The sequence below is a fragment of the Candoia aspera genome, chromosome 1 (genome assembly GCF_035149785.1).
Source record: "Candoia aspera isolate rCanAsp1 chromosome 1, rCanAsp1.hap2, whole genome shotgun sequence".
In the NCBI taxonomy this organism is placed as follows: domain Eukaryota; kingdom Metazoa; phylum Chordata; class Lepidosauria; order Squamata; family Boidae; genus Candoia; species Candoia aspera.
Genome location: NC_086153.1, coordinates 56,375,979 through 56,394,792, shown reverse-complemented (window position 1 = coordinate 56,394,792; position 18,814 = coordinate 56,375,979). Strand labels below are relative to the sequence as shown.

The following is an 18,814-nucleotide window of genomic DNA, read 5'->3' as shown; positions in this document are numbered from 1 at the left end:
CTTTCTCATATGTCCCTGTTTCTCAGGACTATGTAATCCCTTCCATATCCTTCACATATGGGGATCCATATCCTTCACATATCCTTCACATTCACATTCACAAATCCATAGCCTTCACATATGGGGATCTCCTTTCCTTTTATTCTACAACAACCCCGTGAGGTAGATTTGGCTGAGAGAGCATACTTGGCCCAAAGTTACCATGTCAGTTTCCATGGCAAATAATGGACTTGAGCCTGGGTTGTCCCAGTTCAGCACCTTAATCGCTTTGCCAAATTGTCTTTTGTGTCTGCTTTTGCCATTTCTCCCCCCTAATATCATTCCAACCATTCAAAAATTAGTTAATGGATAGATTGCTCTTTGTGCTACAATTATTGGTAGTCCTTGTTTAGCGACCACAACTGGAACTGGCAAATTGGTCATTAAGCGAAGCAGTTGCCATGTGAAACTGCGACTGTGCTTATGATCTTACTTCAGCTTTCCTTTGCTTTACAGACCTATGAAGGTTGTAAATGCAAGGGTTGGTCGCAAAATTACTTTTTCATCACTGTCATAACTGTGAGTGGTCACTAAATGAGGCAATCACTAAATGAGGACTATATATACTTTTAAATACCCTTCCAATACATTATGAAATATAGAAAAAATAGAAGTAATCCTGTTAAATGTGTTCAGTTTTTTAGAGGGCCCAAATTTTTCTCCATAACATCTAATTTTCCAAAAAATATTTAAAACACAGGTGCAGAATATACCTGTGGGTAATCAGATGTTTTTGAACCATGCACACTTTAGACACTTTTTATCTCTGCACATGCAGAATATTTTATCAATTCTATGGCAGCAGCAAACCATTTTTAGAGTGCCATTCATGGAATAAAGAGAGCAATTCCTCTTAATATGATTTTAACAGTTTCCTCTTCTGCCACATTACTGTTTAATCCCTGCTCTACAAAGTCTCTGCAAAAATCTTTGCTTGGTTGGCTTAACCCCAATCAAATAATAGGATCTGACAATGCTTTCTTTTTCTTCCTCCTGTAAATGGATATGAACTGCGAAGACCTTATCAGATATTAATATGTGTAATTCAGGCTAATGGGAGAAAAAGACACTTGATGACACAATGAACAACTTGAGTTGTGAGAAATTCCAACCTGAAATTAATTTATTGCCACACTGCTGTTCAAGTGCATTAATTTCAGTGAAACACATTTTCTCTTTCTGTTAAGGAGCCTGACTGACAGAGATGTTAAGGAGTCAACTCTTCCTTTTGAAATCAGAGAACCTGAGATTGCTCCTTTCTTCTGAAGCCTAGCCGGGCTGGGATGCACCCTGGAGACAAACAAGTATTCCTCCAATATACCTTTTTTTTTTCAAGATGTCTGTTTCACTAGACCTACAATTTAAGCTAGTGTTTCTCAACCTTGGCAATTTTAAGAAGTATGGAAATCTAAACTCTGTTATTTTCTTCTTTTGCTTTACTTGGAATGGGCTTGCATCCAGAAGCTTGACAGATATTCATGCGAAGAAATGAACAACCTGTCCCAATATGATAGAAGTAGGGAAATGTATCTTAGACATAGCTTATATTTATGATAGATGAGCTGTACTAAGTGTGTAGGGACACTTTTCAGATCAGTGGACACTTTCTGAATTTTAGAGAGTGCGTTGGGATTATGCTTACAAAATGACTGCCACAGTAGATATGGCCAATCACAAAACACACATTGACAGTGCTGCTCATGATTCCACTGTTTCTTTCTTTCTTGGCAGGGAGGAACATTCCCAACAAACCATCAGGTTGTAGCCATTCGTTATTTTTATTTTCTAAAAATGACTGCAGGTTATATGTGGTTCATAAACATTCTGGTAAACAAAAGTGATGTTACAGGATTGCACTCTGCTTTACAATATTCCTTACTCTCTTTTAAAAATTAAAGCATTTTTAAAAAAAAAAAAAAAATTAAAGGTAGATTTATTTCCTAGAGTTGACAGCCTAGGAGATATCCAGGGCACACTGATACTGACATTCACCATATTATCTACCCCTGACAGGGCAAATGTAAGCTACGTCCTTAAGGCAGAGCTGCTTGAAGCAAAGCATGAAAGGACAGTTCCACAGACCAAAGCAAACTGAACTGGCATCTGAATTGATGCTCATGGCTCCTGTTGAGATAACACCTTCTAGTTTAAGGAGAGCAGCTCAGGAGTTTGGCCCACAAAGCTCAGTTTTTGCTGAGTGGGAGTAAAGGAGTAGCCAAAGTGCTCAGGAAGAAGGGTAGGATCAAAGTTGTTGCCTCAGTCTGCTTAATGGTGAGGAAGTACCCTTCCATGAATCCAGGAGAACTTTCACCTGAGGATTAAGAGTCTTGCAAACATATGCTGATGCTGTGCTGTGCTATTTATTCGGACAAGTGTTATTAAAACTGGTATGTACATATGCATATGCATATATACAGACACACACACAATCTACCTATACCACAATTTATATTAATATTCACCTAAGCTCTAAGAACAAATGTGTACAAGAAATAACTTGATTCCATTCATTTCATCTATCAGGAAATACATGAGATTTTTGAGATATGTTTTTGTTTTAGAATCGGTGAACACTGGAAAACCATCTCTAATGTTCTGAGAATCTATGAAAAAAGAGTTTAATTGAAACCATCCCTGTTCAATGCATGATACAACAATAGCAATCTTGACAGATGGTTATCCAGTCTCTGCTTACCTCTCCTAATAAAAGAGAACCAACCAATTACTTTCCAAAGCATTCTGTTTTGTGGATGAGCAGTTCTTATTGTTAGGATGGTTCTCCTAATGTTTTAGCTAAAAATCTGCTTTCTTGCAATTTCCAGTCATTAGTTCTTGTTCTGCCCTCCGGAACAACAGAGAAAAGTCTACTTTATCTTAAAATATTTGAAACTGGCAATTATCAAACATACTCTCATCTTTTATCTCTCTAATTTCTTCTTAAAATGTGGCAACCCAGAAAGGATTCCAAATGTGCACTGACTATTGCATACATGAAAAGAATAGCAGAAAGATGACTAATTTCATAGTAAATATCGCTGGGGAAGGGTATTTCTTTTTTGGCATGCAAATAAAAAATAATGCCTTCTGGAATTTTTGAAGAAATCTTAAAAAAAAAAAAATCTAATACAGGCTAATGCCCCACCACTCTATGTGTACAGATGAATTAATTATACTCTTTCCAAAGCTGCTATTCTCCATTAAATTGTTTACAGTTTCTCATGGACGTTAATCCCCAAGGACCAGGGTTCACAGGAGCTGTTATTTGCACTGAGAAGACTTTTTATAACAGCAAATCTGCTCATCAATCAAAATTAATCCTCCTGAAAAAAAGAAACAAACTCTTTATTATGGATGCCAAAAGGCCATCTATTTTCTGTCCTGTAAATAACAGTAGGCACAATGATAGATACTTGATACCTGCTTATATCTTCAGCTGGTATAGTCAGACAGACTGTCATTAATCTACCAAATTGAACATCCACGCAAGGCTTGGTTCAACTTTAATAAGTGTTTGAGGAGAAGACGTGACATTTCTTCCCCCCAACTCTTACTCCACTAAATCAGTTATTGACTTCATTTAAATCACACCAGTCTGTCTCTTTTTTTATACTCACTGGGAGCAGAAAGGCAATTCTGTTGGGTTGTTGTTGTTGTTGTTAACCTATACAACTGGAAATCTGATAGATGCAGCACTAAAGATCTCAGTGAGAACTTCTTTGTGATTCCCAAAGACCACTCCAGGCTGCAAAGATTTTCTTCCCTGGAACACTGACTTAAATTCCTACTTTGCAATGGTTCATTTTCTTGCATTGTTTCCTACATCTGCTGTGGAAAGCAAAAACTCAGACATTTGTCAGATGTTCCAAGTAAATAGTGCCATGCAATTATTTGGAAGGTAGGGACAGTCAGTTGAGAGAGCAAACTAATACTGGAAATGGAAAGAATGGACAAATAGGGGAAGTTGTGGATCACTTTTTTCAAAGCTCACAAGAGACATGAGCCTCGTGTCACTTTGAGTGAGAATAATGTTCCACATCTGCTCCCTTTGGTTACTTTCCTAAACCTACAATACAAATAAGAGTTATCTCTGCCTCTGAATACCTCTGAATATATCCCAGGGTCTCTGAATATTCTTAGGGGCAGGGAGAAGAGGCAAGGATAAAGAGGCCAGCTATACTAGTATTTCTGGGACACCAGGCAAGGGTCACAATCACTTGTTGATTGGCAAAGGCATCACTTGGTGTTTGAAGAACCTTAGATGCCTCTGTGTACTTGATAACTGCTTATTTCCTATTATTTATTATTCATTACATTTGGAATGAATACTGTAAGGTTAAAAAAAACTCTTCCTTTTCAGCATGTGCTGAAATTATTCAGCCAGCAAAATATTTATACCAGACCTCTGTTCTTAGTTTGTTTTTCATTTTGATAGGAAAACCTAGCTCAAGATGCAGAGAAGTAAACTAAATCTGTAGAGAAAACTTCTCTTTTAGTCCTAATAATGTTTATTTATAAAGTTATTTACAGACAAACCAACTTCCTGAAGGACTCAAAGTGGTTTGCCAAAAATTGATACACCAATTAAAATTATCAACAAAACCTAATACAACTAAGGCAGCCCAACTACCATCAGTGCCCAGATTTGATGGAATGGGGGACTTAAAATTGACTGGGGTAAGGGAAGGGACCTTTTCTATGGCTTCACTCACACTGTGGAATTTCTATTACTGGGGGTCCACTTAAACTTACCAGCTATCTTTTTATTCTGCTTAGTGAGACATTTCTGATCTAATACAATTTTAGGCAGTCTATTGATCTGAAGGCAATTGAGTGGACTTTTTCTTGTGTGATAAATTCTTATCCATGACACAGGAGAAATGGGATTTTTATTTCAAGTTAAGATCGACTCTGTTTACCCTGTGGCTCAAACACACATCAACATCACATCAAAAACCAGCTTTCCCCAATCTACTGCTCTCCAGATGTGTTAGACAACAAATCCCATACATTCTTGGGAGAATAATTGCAATTGTACTAGACTGTACTAGACTGAGGAACCCAGGTATAAACAATTACTTTTAGCAAGCAGGTGTTCACACCATGAAAGAAGTACCGTTATAACAATGCAAACCATTTTAGGATGACAGCACACAGGCTGGGGTTGCACTGGTCTCCTGCATTTTCCATATTTGGTTAGAGTCCATAGAATTTTTGCAATTCTTATAGCACTTTTCTGAGAGTGTTCCAGGGTGGGTTTATATCCACTGAAAAGAAGGGGATGGCATGAGGTCCTGAAAAGATGTAACTTAGTCTCAAGAACAGATGATGATAACATTTAAGTATGTGCAACTACTATATCTAGAAATATGTTTTATGAAGAGAACATTTAAATATTTCTAAGTACATCTTTTTAAAAAAATCACAAAAATGATACTTGCATTAAAATATTTGTTAAAAAATGCACTACAAAATCCTTTGTGTGCTTTATATTAAATAATGGTATCTATTTTTTTTTTTTACAAGTTCTTGGAGGATATACAAGTACAGTGTCAAGGATCCTGCAAAAACAAAGTCCCATCTAGCATTGGATACTTTGTTCTCCTTATTTCATAGACCTAGAGATATGCAAAACTTTCTAAATTTCTTGGTTTACTGGTTAAACCAAGTTATCAGTTATCAGAATCTGATAAGGACAAATTTTCTGTATCTATAACATTCATAAGGGATAAAAAAAAACCTGCCACAATTCCCATTTCTAAACAATCTATAGGAGAACTGACCAACAAGTAAATTGGCAATAATAATAATAATATAATAATAATAATTGATTCCCTAACTAGAATCAATTCCTAACTGAAATCAGTGACTAACTTGACCAAGAGTAACACTGGTATATTGTTTTATTTGCTTTCTAGCAAAGGAGAAAAGGATTAAACTTCTCACCCAGTATGCAAGGATCCCAATCATGGTACCCCTAAGCATCTACTATTTTTTAATTAAAAAACCATGCACCTAATTTTAAATGACTCTTTTAATATCCCAGATATTTTTGCTGTATGAATCAACTCCTTTGTCTGAAATCCCCTCCCTCCCTCCCTTCCCTCCACTTTTAACCTCCATTCTTTCAGGAATAAGCTAGCAAGGCCATCAGTACAATTATTCTCTCTGTAGTTTGCCATGTTAAGCAAACAAAAAGTCTGACAGCTGTTTTAAATTGTTCTTTGCAATATGCATTCTGCAACTATGAATGTAAACTTTTTAATCAGAATATCAGGGATGCACGCTGTTCATATATTCAAATTAAATCTAAATTAAACAAAGAACATACTTCAAAGCATCCAAAATCAGCTTGCTCAAAATAGGCTCCTGCTGTTTTGCCCCTAACCACAATCCAAAAGAACACACAGAAAGGCTGACAAATTGAGGCATCACTGGCAATTAATCTTAATTACACAACTGGAGTAAGATATTTTACCTGGCCATAGCCCAGAAAGAGCAAACTGCTTGATAGAAAGCCTGAGCATTCTTCACAATTAAAAACAACACCCTAAATACTTTTTTAAGTTGCAAGCATACCAAAATTATTTATGGATCAAGAGGAGTTAAAATGTTGAGCTATGTTGACTGACAGGTCTGTCATGTATTTGTTTGTTTGTTTGTTTGTTTGTTTGTTTTTCAAACTTCTATCACCGCCCATCTCTCCTGAAAAGGGGACTCTGGGAGGTTTACAATTTATTTAACTTTTGCACTAGTAGATTATGTTAAAACAAGCTGGTAACTTCCCAACCTTGGGGCAAAGTATGACTAAGGGGGCATGACTAGAGATTAAGAGGTAAAAGTAATACTGTGATTTCTCAGTTGGTTAAAAAATTGATGCAAAGCTCATAAACTGATGTTTTAGGCTACACTTGCTTTTGTATGAGTCAATATCAGCAGTTGCCATTTTAAACATCCCTGCATCAGCTAGGAAGGGGAAAAATGTCCTTCAGGGCCATCTTCCATCTTCTACCCTAAATGGAATATGCCAGTGCTATTTATTACCTTTTTAAAGAGCAGGCTGATACATATTAAGAAGTGAGAAAAGAGAGGGAGGAAGACTTATTTGTGACCAGTCTCTATAGAGTTACCAATAGGATATTTGCTTTAGACATTCTGCCAACAGAAGACACTGGAGTTGTTCAGCTGAGCAACTTGGCTGACCTCCGTTCCCACAGCTGAATTTGATCTCCTGCCAGCCAGAATTCTGGCTTCTTTTCTTTGGCTGACCAGCCTGAAAATAAAGCAAAACTCTACATAAAGCCAAGCCCAGGAAATAGATTTGTTTTTCAAACCACTGTCAGGTTATAGTTTTCTTGTAGATGCCTTCTCCTGCACAGAATGAATGTATAAGGAGACAAAGCTGGCCTGGCCCCTGCTCACTGCATGCAGACTTAAAGGTCTGAAAAGAGGCACATACTGTACTGCTGTATGTGTGTTGATTCCCCCCTGCCCCAAACTGAAATTCTGTACAGAGTTTCCACATGGATTACTAACCCACATCAGCCATTGCTTGCAGTCCATTCTTCTAAACCAGTGTTTCTCAACCTCAGCAACTTTAAGAGGTGTGGACTTCAACTCCCAGAATTCCCCAGCCAGCATGTCTGGGGAGTGTCAAGGCAGCATCAAGGCAGACCTCACAGGAGACCAAAAGGGCTTTATGTCCCCATGGAACCACTCCCAAACCCATTCTATGGATGAAATTTTTACTAAGTAATACGTTAGTTGTTTGGGGTTTTTTGTTTGTGTATATGTTAAAGTTACATCCCATCTTTTGTTCAGGCCTTCAAGATAGCATATAAGATGTTCCCCCCATGACACTCTATGCTGTGCACATTAGTGAAAAGTAATAGTCAAACAAACCCTATTTTGTGAATGCATTCATGTTTTTTACAGCATAGAAACCATAAAAAAACAAAGCCCTATTGGTCCACAAACTTGGTTAAAACCTTGATTAGCACAACTGAGGTGACACAAAAGTAGACTCAAGCTTCAAAGTTCTTCAGATATTATGCAAGAAGATATTAAAAGAAAGACATCTGGGGACAAAGAAATAATGGTCACATCCCAGTTCTGAAAATGCAGAAGCCAAAAACTGTGGTTTCCTATGGAAGATTTAGCTTATCTGCCAGATTATCTAAATACCTACTGAGCACCCCAATAACATCTAGTAGGACTGGGTTCACAAACTACAGTAAGCCATAGCTTATTTTAATCAGGGTTTGTGACACAACTCATGATAGCTGGGTTCATGTACAATATGAAGTTATAAACAAAGATTTACTAACTACAGGAGCTGGGTTTATGGAGCACACTAACCCATAATGTTCAATGCAATGTATGAACCCATTCTGAACATTATCAAATAAGTAAAGATGCATTACTTTTTCCAACTATTGACTTGTCATGGTGTCTTCAGGCAAGAATTAGCTTAACACTGTAGAACTTGTATTTTTCCCATGCTAATATCTGAGGTTTAGGAAATTAAATTATACTGAATTCAGTTATTACATATCAGTTGGCAGAACAGCATGAAAGAAGAAATACGTAACACTGTATGTAACTAATCAGGAAAAATGCAGAATGTTCATGAATAAAAAGCAAAGAATGGGCTGTAATTTATTTATTTTTTATTATTTATTAATCAAATTTATCACCGCCCATCTCCCAAAAAGGACTCATGTAATTACTCATTGGAGTGTGTGTGTGAATTAGTATGGTCAAGTATGAATATATCCAAATAGATTAATGAGAGTAGACATAGTAATAACATCTCCCAGTGACAGACCTATGCAATAACCTTTCTCCTCTCTCTTAAATAATCTAGATCAAAAGAGTTCCTTAATGAAAGGTGAAACTAGGAAGTGCTCCATAGACACAAGTATCCAGCTCAATTTTACAGCTCCAGAGCGAAATTGTAGTATTGGAAGGTGGGGGAAAAAGAAAGAGACCTACCCATGTTTTTCTCTGCCAGGAATCAATGGGGTTTTGATGTGGCTTTCATTAGCATGGAGGACCTGAGCAACATACTTCCCACTTGCTTGGAAGTATTTGTAGACAGCCACTTGTACCATGCAGTCTTCACTACTGCTTCTCAGCCAAGGGCTCAAAAGGAGGAAGTTCATATTTTCTGATGTATTAAGATACAAGAATGAACCTGCAGGAAAAGAGAACACAAGAAGCCTGATTACTATAGAAAAAGGTGCACATCATTGACTTGTTCATTGTCAGCCAGAGGACTGTTTTATATTTGCTGATTTTTATGAAAGCCTGCATGGAATCTGCCATGTACCCTACTGTTGACCTCTCTCTTCTGAACTCAAAGGAAGTCTGAGGCAGTGCCTCCTCACAATTCATAGACCCTCACCCTCACCCACTCCCACAAAACATCACAAGATGCTAAATCACTAGATTCCTCAGACTTCAGCGGCACATTTACTGTGCCAAATTAATGGGCCTCTTATTGCAGAAGTCAACAGTTGCTCAATGGTATACAGACTGCTGCTTGTGGAGGGAGGGGAGTGAGCAGCAGGACCAATGTGGACAGCCCTCAAAAGGCCTCAAAATGCTTCTGCATCCTCTTGAGACAATCCTATCCATGTTCCTGTGTCCAGAGTTCTGATGGACTGTATTATTATTATTATTATTATTATTATTATTATTATTATTATTATATTTTTATCCCACCTATTTACTGAGAGAGAGAGACAACATACCTAAACCTCCTGCCTCCTGTTTCCTCACAACAACAACCCAGTGAGATGGGTTGGGCTGAGAGTGTGCCCAAAGTCACCCAGCCAGCTTTCATTCTTAAGGGAGACCGAGAACTCACAGTCTCCTGGTTTCCATCTTATTTTACCATCAGTAACTTTGTTTTATTGATACTTTATTGTACCTGCTCTGACTCTTCCCCATCAGTACATGCTTCTGTAGCAACCTGCTTTGTTAAGGTTTCCCTACGAACAGATTAAGCTACTATTATACCTAATCATTTGGCCGGGTGAAAAGGTTGCAAGTGATTGTCTCCTCTCACGTGCTTCATGCAAAATAGCCTGGGGGGAGGACCTGCCCGGACTTGTTCTTCACTTCTTCTTTTTCTCTCTGCTGGAAATGTAGCTCAGCAAGGCTTGCTCCAAACGGAGCTAAGTACTTTAAATGTTTTGCTTTTGTTTTTGTTTTCTGTAAATAAATTATTTTTATAGAAATGCTTGGTGTGTGACTTTTTTGACCTCTCCTGGGCTAAAGGCTTTCCCAGCATCTGCAACAGGTTATGTGCCCAGTAAACAACGCAGTAAAACCCAGAGAGAAAAGAGAGGTCAGCTCCACACCTCGTGCACAATTTAAAGGCAGGTAGCAAAGACCTGTGAAGATTTTCTTTGGAGCCACCTGGAGATTTTCCAGCAACTGCCGGTCTGCAGGACTTAGAAGCTAGCTGAGGTGACTTGCAAAAGAAGGAAGAAGCCATGGCTACCTCCCAGCCCTCAGCGATGCCTCTGGAGCGCCTATCAGAGACCAACTATTTGAATTGGGCCCTGAAGATGGAAATGTATCTTCGCAGAGAGGATCTTTGGCTGCCAATTGGTGAGCAATCCCCCCAAAATCCCAATGCTGAATGGCTGAGACAGGATGAGCGGGCTAGAGCCACCATTATCTTGGGAGTTGAGGACAATCAGCTAGTCCACGTGCGAGGCATGCAGTCTGCAAAGCAACTTTGGGACGCTTTGAGAGACTTATATGTAAAGGCAACAGCAGGGAGTAAAGTTACTCTGACGAAAAAGCTGTACAGAGCCTACCTTGCAGAAGGAGAAAGCCTTCCTGAGCACCTGCATTATATTCAGCAGCTGTTTGTTGAGTTGCAGGAGAGAGGAATGGAATTTACACCTCTCACAAAATCCTATATCCTCCTGTCCTCACTAAATGAAACGTGGGACATGCTGATTTGTACCCTGGAGGCTATGCCTGAAGCAGACCTCACCCCATCGTATGTTACACAGCGCTTACTCGCTGAATGGGAGAAGAGAGAGGAAAGATCCCCCCCCATCTCTTCTGGAAAGCTGCAAGACCAGAAAATGAGGGAAAAGAAGGGAAAGGAACCTGAGGGCACAGCGCTAGCAAGCCAGAGATGCTTCACTTGTGGTTCAGCTGGACATTTGCAAAGAGACTGTGCCATGAGACCCAAGAGTAGAAAGACAGAGCAGAAGAACACAAGGGCAACACAGAAGAAGGCTCTTCAGACAACCCAAATTGCACAGGTTGCTGAGAAGGGTAATTCTGATGTATGGGTGTTAGATTCTGGGGCCAGTTGTCATTTATGTAATTGTAAAAGCTCTTTTGTGTCACTGTCTAAAACTGAAAGACAAAGTGTATCTTTGGCTGATGGGTCTGTGACCAAAATTATGGGACAAGGTGACTTGTATTTATCCTGCTTAGGAGAAACTGTAAAAGGTGTGTTGTATGTGCCAAATTTACAATCAAACCTTTTATCTGTGGCACAATTGGCTGCAACAGGGTATATCATAACATTTAAGAAAAATGGTTGTGAGATACGTAAAAATGGGAAATTGTGTGCTACTGGTATGTTAAAAGACTCCTTGTACATTGTGCAAAATGCAAGGAAGCCAAGCTGCAAGGCTGCAGTTGGCAACACTCCATATCATGACCAATGTGTACACCTGATGCACAGGAGACTTGGTCATGCTAATTACAAGTATATAGCACAAATGCCACAGCTGTGTGCTGACCTAAAGATAAAACCCTGTAATAAGTACTTAGACTGTGTAGTTTGCAAAGAATGCAAAACACTAAAAGCTCCTGTGAGTAAGCACAGTGACAGAGTTACAACTAGACCTTTGGAAATTGTACACTCTGATATTATTGGTCCTTTTGCTCCAAGTCTTGGACAAGCAAGGTATGCAATGACCATCATTGATGATTTCTCAAGATACACATTTATCTACATCTTAAAACATAAAGATGAGGCATTTGAGAAATTTAAAAGTTTTGTGACATGGGCAAATGGAAAATTCCCTAGGCCTGTATCTGCACTCCAATGTGATAGAGGAGGAGAATACCTTTCTCACAAATTCAGAAGGTTCCTAATGGAAAAAGGGATAGAACAAATTCTTTCTAACCGGTACACCCCTCAGCAAAATGGTGTTGCTGAAAGAAAGGGCAGAACCTTGCAAAATGCGATGGAATGCATGTTAAAAGATTCACGGTTATGTTTTAAGTTCTGGGGAGAAGCTTTATCGACTGCTTGTTATGTTCAGAACAGGTTGTATAACTCTATGATTCAGGACACTCCATTCCATTTGTTTTATGGTGTGAAACCAAAGGTAAGCCATCTTAGAGTGTTTGGTAGCACTGCATGGGTTCACATTCCAAAACAGCAGAGAAGGAAAGGAGGCCCCACAACAAAGAAAGCCATCTTTGTTGGCTATGAACAAAGCCAGAGGAGCTACAGGTTCATAATGGGAGAGAAATTAATAATTAGCAAAAGTGCTTCTTTTGCTGAACAAAACTGGGGGAGATTAAATTCTAGCTCTCCAGTTGAACTGACCACCACAAGAGAACAGCAAGGACTTGCTGATGGTGATCTTTTGCCTGATGAGGACATTAAACCAGAAAAGCAAACTGAAGATCTGTCTGATGAGACAGATGCTTCTCAGGAAAGTGATAGTCAAAATTTAAGCCCTGTATTACCTCGCAGATCTCATAGGAGTAATAAAGGCGTTCCTCCATCACGTTTTCAGGCTGAAACAGTAAAGGCTTTTCACATATTCACAGAACCTGAGTCTTTAGAACAAGTGAATGCTTTACCACCTGAGATTGCACAAAATTGGCATTCTGCCATGCAACAGGAGTTAGCATCCTTGAAAGAAAATAAAACATGGAAACTGGTAAATCTACCTCCCAATGAACGCTGTCTGGGTTGTAGGTGGGTTTTCAAACTGAAAAGGGATGCTGATGGCAAAATCCAAAAATATAAAGCAAGGTTGGTTGCAAAAGGGTTCACTCAAAGGAAAGATTTAGACTTTGACAAGACTTTTGCACCAGTTACTAAAGGTGAATCAATTAGATTACTGTTAAAAGTTGCTGCACTCAAGGGAATGTCAGTTAACCACTATGACATTCAAACTGCATTTCTCTATGGTGATTTAGACCACAGATTATACATGCAGCAACCCCCTGGCTATGAAAAAGGGGAGAATCTAGTCTGTGAACTGCAGAAGTCAATCTATGGGTTAAAACAAGCTGCTAGATCCTGGAACCAAAAAGTAGATGAAAAACTGCAGAATTTTGGTTTTGAAAAAGGAAAAGCAGATCCCTGTGTATATATGAAGAAGGACAAACAAGGCTGTATGTATCTGTGCATTTATGTTGATGATTTGCTGCTATTCACATCAACAGAAAAACAAAGGCTTGATTTTGAAGCCTGCATAAAAAGCCATTTCATATTAAAAAGCCTTGGAGTTGTGACCAATTACCTAGGTTTGGAAAAACACAGGAAGAAGAATGGTAGCTTTCTGTTAAACCAAAGGGGAGATAATGGTAATGTGAATGGAAAGACATATAAAGTCAGAGAAGATTGGTTTGCATCTTAATCTGTAGTGTAAAAAGGGGAGTGTTAAGGTTTCCCTACGAACAGATTAAGCTACTATTATACCTAATCATTTGGCCGGGTGAAAAGGTTGCAAGTGATTGTCTCCTCTCACGTGCTTCATGCAAAATAGCCTGGGGGGAGGACCTGCCCGGACTTGTTCTTCACTTCTTCTTTTTCTCTCTGCTGGAAATGTAGCTCAGCAAGGCTTGCTCCAAACGGAGCTAAGTACTTTAAATGTTTTGCTTTTGTTTTTGTTTTCTGTAAATAAATTATTTTTATAGAAATGCTTGGTGTGTGACTTTTTTGACCTCTCCTGGGCTAAAGGCTTTCCCAGCATCTGCAACATGCTTTTCCTGCAAACCTTGGGGCTGACTGGCACAAGACATGGGGCAAGACTGTACTCTTTCCAGTCCATTGGCATGTGGGAAATAATTTGTGTAAAGCGATTCAGAACTCTGTCCATCTAGATAATTTTTATTTTTCAAAAACAGAACAGGACAGAACCAAATTTGGTGTGCTAAGAGAAGGTGGCAAAAGAAAGACTGAGGTTGAATGTGGACTAGATCCAGCTGGAGATGGTAGGGAAAAAATCCAGAAAAGAAATCTCCAATGCATTGCTATGGAAGAAGCAGTTAGACAGCTTCTTAGAATTTGTTGATTGAAGAACCTTCTCTCCTCTCTTTTGGTGAAGTCACCTAGAGCAGGGTTATTTTTAAGTGGTTGGAAAGAATTTTAGTGGCCATATTCTGTGCTTCCCTAACTGCATTATTCTTTACAACCAAGTGGAATATTGGAAAGAAACTACGCACTGTAAAGGGGATTGGGATTCTGACTCTCTCTCTGTTTATCAGAATGATAACATTTATTTTGTTTTTAAATAAAGCTGCCCTGAGATAAACATTTAATTTTTATTGATACATCAGTCTGTTCTGACATTCTCATTTTAAATGCATCTAATCCACAATAAAGGGTTTTGTTATTACCTGAAACATCAATTCTCTTGGCTGAGTCTTATTCAGATAAGGTGACAGACGTGTATAGAAAGGATAGAAATAAATGTATTTACTGTAATTTGTATTAACTTAAATGTTTTAGTCTTGATTGGGTCTTCAGTTCAACCTAATATGATATGTTATTCATACAGGCAGACACACACCAACTCTCCCTCTCTCATACACACTCACAGTCACAGCACATACATACTCTTTCAGACATACAGAAGCATGGAGGGGGTGAAAATGGGGTCATATAACATTTTACTCATTCTAATATTTATGCTGGTCTATTACCATAATAAAGATTTGATTTCACATTCAAATATTCTTGGCAGTATTGAAATGTGTGGACAAATCCATGGAGGATAAGGCTATCAGTAGTTACTACTTGCAATAGCTAATTACCTCCAGTATCAGAAGCAATATATTCCTCTGTATCAGTTGCGGTGAGTTAAAGAATATAGACAAAGTTAATTTAGGGGGAAAGTTTCTAAAGATATCCAACAAATAAAGAGACTAAAAGAGGATATTCCTGATGCAATTTTGGATGAAATAGACTTTTGTCTATAGAAACCTACCTCACCATAAAATTGCTAAAATGCAGAAAAATGCAGAAGGACTTTTATTTCATGTTATCACTGGAAAATCATAAAAAGCAAATACTAAGAAGATATATGAGTAACAATACATCACTGTCAAGAGTTGGCAGAAAAGTAAGCATAAGTGAAAAGACATTTAAGGATCCCATTGACAGCTAGGAAAACAAAAAGATCAGAGAAGAAATTAAACTAGAATTCTCATGTAAAGCACAATTGACCAGGCCCTCACTATCATATTTTAGATATATCACATGGAGATCCAGTTCCTTTCATAAGTCCATAACGCTTAGAGAAGCTGAAGGAAAAACAGGAAGAGGACTGCCAGTGGCTAGGTGGATGGATTCAATTCTGACAGCAATGAATGCCAATCAAAGTAAATATTTATAGCTCAGGGTTGAACTGTGAAGTCCTTGGTGCTCTCTGAGCCTTGTTGTTCTCTTGCAGATGTTTCACTGCCAGACTAGGCAACATCTTCAGTGTGAACGTTCGAAAACAACTAGGCTCAGAGAGCACCAAGGACTCCACAGCAATGTCTGCACCACTGACAGACCTTGAAGTCAGATCATTCAAGAGTGAATCTACACATGTGGTCACCAAGAACTGACATTGTCTTGAAGGTGCTTAATCATAGTCAGAACCACTTGATGTTCACTCAGTGGTCAATTAATACAAAACTGGGTGAAAAGTTTTTGGCCTTTTGAATCTGCTAATAGTTATTGACCTTGAAGCTAGGATACTACCCTTTAGCCAGAACAAACTGACAGCTCCCTCATCTATCATACTATCATGGGGGCAGACAAAGTGTAATGTCTGGATCTGTTAATGAGATGTGGATATCAAAGAGCACTTTCTATCTGAAAGAAAACATGAATAAAATTTAGATTGGGTTGTTTTCTCATAAACAGGCATAAAAAGAAATATTTAGCTTGTCATCTCTGCAGAATTTACCACCATATGCTTTAATAATAACCTCCTACCTTCTAGAAATACACACACACACACACAAACATAAACATACACAAATTAAAGCTCTAAAACATGTAGAATTAATCACATCTGCCTCAGAAGACTGCTGAAATCACTGAAAAAAGAGTGGTTACTTATCCGTTAACTGTGATACTTTGTCTAGTCATCTGGCTTTTATTCGGGCAGAACAACATTCCAGAACATTTTCTACTGATATTTTTGGTGGGAAAACCACCCCCAAAATTTATGTAACACATCCACCAAATACTCCTGCCATTGTGTCTGTAAAAGAACAGCACCTGTACTGGGAAAGGAAAGTGAGGTAGGGTGAATGTACACTTGAATTATAGTTGCCGGTAATCAATGTGTTGTAACCCTTCACAACTGTGGAGCATCACATACCTGGGAGAGTAGCAAGCCTACCAGGACAAGCATTCTTACAATCAGATAGATGACAATACCGTGTGATCAAAGCTAGCATCTGCCCTGAAGTAGACATTGAGGCAACAATGTTTTATAAACATGGCTGGTAAGGATTAAATGGCAGTTCTACAGAGGTCAGAAAGGGAAACTTGATATGCAAAAGCCATGGACATTGCCATTGTTCTGGTGGAGTGGCCACAAATCAGGAGTGGTACAAGTAAGAGCAGCGGTCCAGTAGAAACATCAGCAACCCAGTGGGAAAAATGCAGAGAAGAAGCAGGTAAATCATAATTATGTCCTTCATTACAAGTGAAAAAGTTTCAGACAGGCAAAAAAGGTTAGATGCAATCAAGATCAAAGGTAAGGCACTTCTGCACAGCTAAACAATGTATGGATGTTTCCACTGGCCCAGTAGGATTAGCGAAGAAAATTAGGAGTCAAACATCCTGATTCATGAGGAAATAAGACACTTGGGAGAAAATAACAAAGCTTGTATGTAGAACAATGGGGATGACACATATTTCACTAGCTGGTTGAGGAGACATGACAAGCTATCAAAAAGGCCAACTGAAAAGATTAAAAACTAGTATTGAAGAGCTCGAAGTCTTTAAGAATAAGTTGAGACAATATTACAAAGACACTGTATTTAAGGGCAAATCTAGAGGATAAAGGTTAAAAAGAGTTGCTCAACATTTATGGATGTGATGGATATGAAACAAGTTGCTATTAATGCTGAGATGGCAGCTAAATGAATTTTCACTGAGGATAATGAAAGCCATTTATCCTTCAGCAACAACATAAATTGCAGAACCAAACCAAGTGGGCAGGAAATGACTGGCTGGATATTATAAGATGCTTAAAAATAGCCCATCTGTAAAGTAGTCTAAAACAAAATGTACTGGATAGGCATTACCTAGAAGTAAGAAACCTCTTAGGAATAAATGTATAAGGAAAGTCTGTGGTCATGTTATAGGTTTATTCATTAGGGACACTTGTGGACATGTGCTTTTGTACATAGATAATGACATTCTGTTGGCTGAAAATCTGAAAGATTTGCAGTGAATGTTAAATAGATTGTATGATGCAACAAGGAATATGACTCTGAAAATTAATGCATCAAAGACCAAGGTAGCTGCATTTGACAAGGAAGATAGGATGAACAAGTGCAAGTTATACATACATTGTAAAGCACTAGAGCATTTGTGTACTTTCATAGAATGTTTACTAAGATAGGAAAATGTTGGTATTTCAGGTTGTTGTGCAAGGAGCAATTCACAGAGATGCCAGGTAGCCTGGTTACCATGGTAACCAATAGTTTACTGAAGTGTTTGGCAGGGTGATGAGGTCAGGCCTCATTTGGTTAACAAGGTTTAAGTGTCCAAATGACCTTATATGGGAAACCGAAACCATCCTGACTTGCTTGCTTAAATTTGCATTTAAATAAGCCAGCTCTGACAGAGCCCTCCTCCTGTTTGCAGCCTCTTTCCTGCTCAGCAATGTGCGTGTGTATGAGCTTGCAAATATGTTTCTTTGTATTTAAGAAGCTTTTGAGCCCCTCTGGATGAGGAAACTGTTTTATGTTTTATGCTTTCTTTAAATACACTTATTTTTATAGAAATGCCTGGTGTGTTCTTTCTGATCTCTCAGGCCAAACGCTTTCCAGAACTCTGGCAGAAACGCCAACAGAAAATAGATGGAGAAATTTTAAGGTATTCAAATACAGGTAGAAGGGTAATGGGTAGTGGTCTATTGTGAAGAATTAATGTTTGTTGAAAGAAGCAAAAATAGCCATGTATAAGGAAGCAGCACATCAAAAAACTCACACCAGAGAAGAAGTTCCTCACAATGTTGCTTCAGAGGTGGTCAAAAAGGAATGGAGGGCATTTGGCACAATTAGCACTTGGAAATAATTAGCTAGCAAGTATTCCATACTGTTGCTTTGGGCAGAGCAAATATGTGATGCATAGCTATTGCAAAAAATAACAAATTGATTTCAGTTGCTAGCAGATACATTCCAAAGGCTGGAATAACTGATAATTATAAGCTTGCTGATTCAAAGGATACTTGATCATGTTAGTGTCTAATAATGAGAACTTTAAAAATGTATAAGAGAACATTGATTATCAATTTCTTTCTGCAGAGAGCTGAGTCAA

General features: G+C 38.4%; 1 protein-coding gene across 1 annotated transcript in view; it reads right to left on the bottom strand.

Annotated features, from left to right (window-relative positions):
• Positions 1–18,814, bottom strand: part of ALK (ALK receptor tyrosine kinase) — a 693,943-nt gene that overhangs the window by 338,628 nt on the left and 336,501 nt on the right. The window contains exon 4 of the mRNA XM_063289507.1: positions 9,031–9,232. Within this exon, the coding sequence (XP_063145577.1) occupies positions 9,031–9,232 (202 nt within the window). The remainder of the gene's footprint in view (positions 1–9,030; positions 9,233–18,814) is intronic.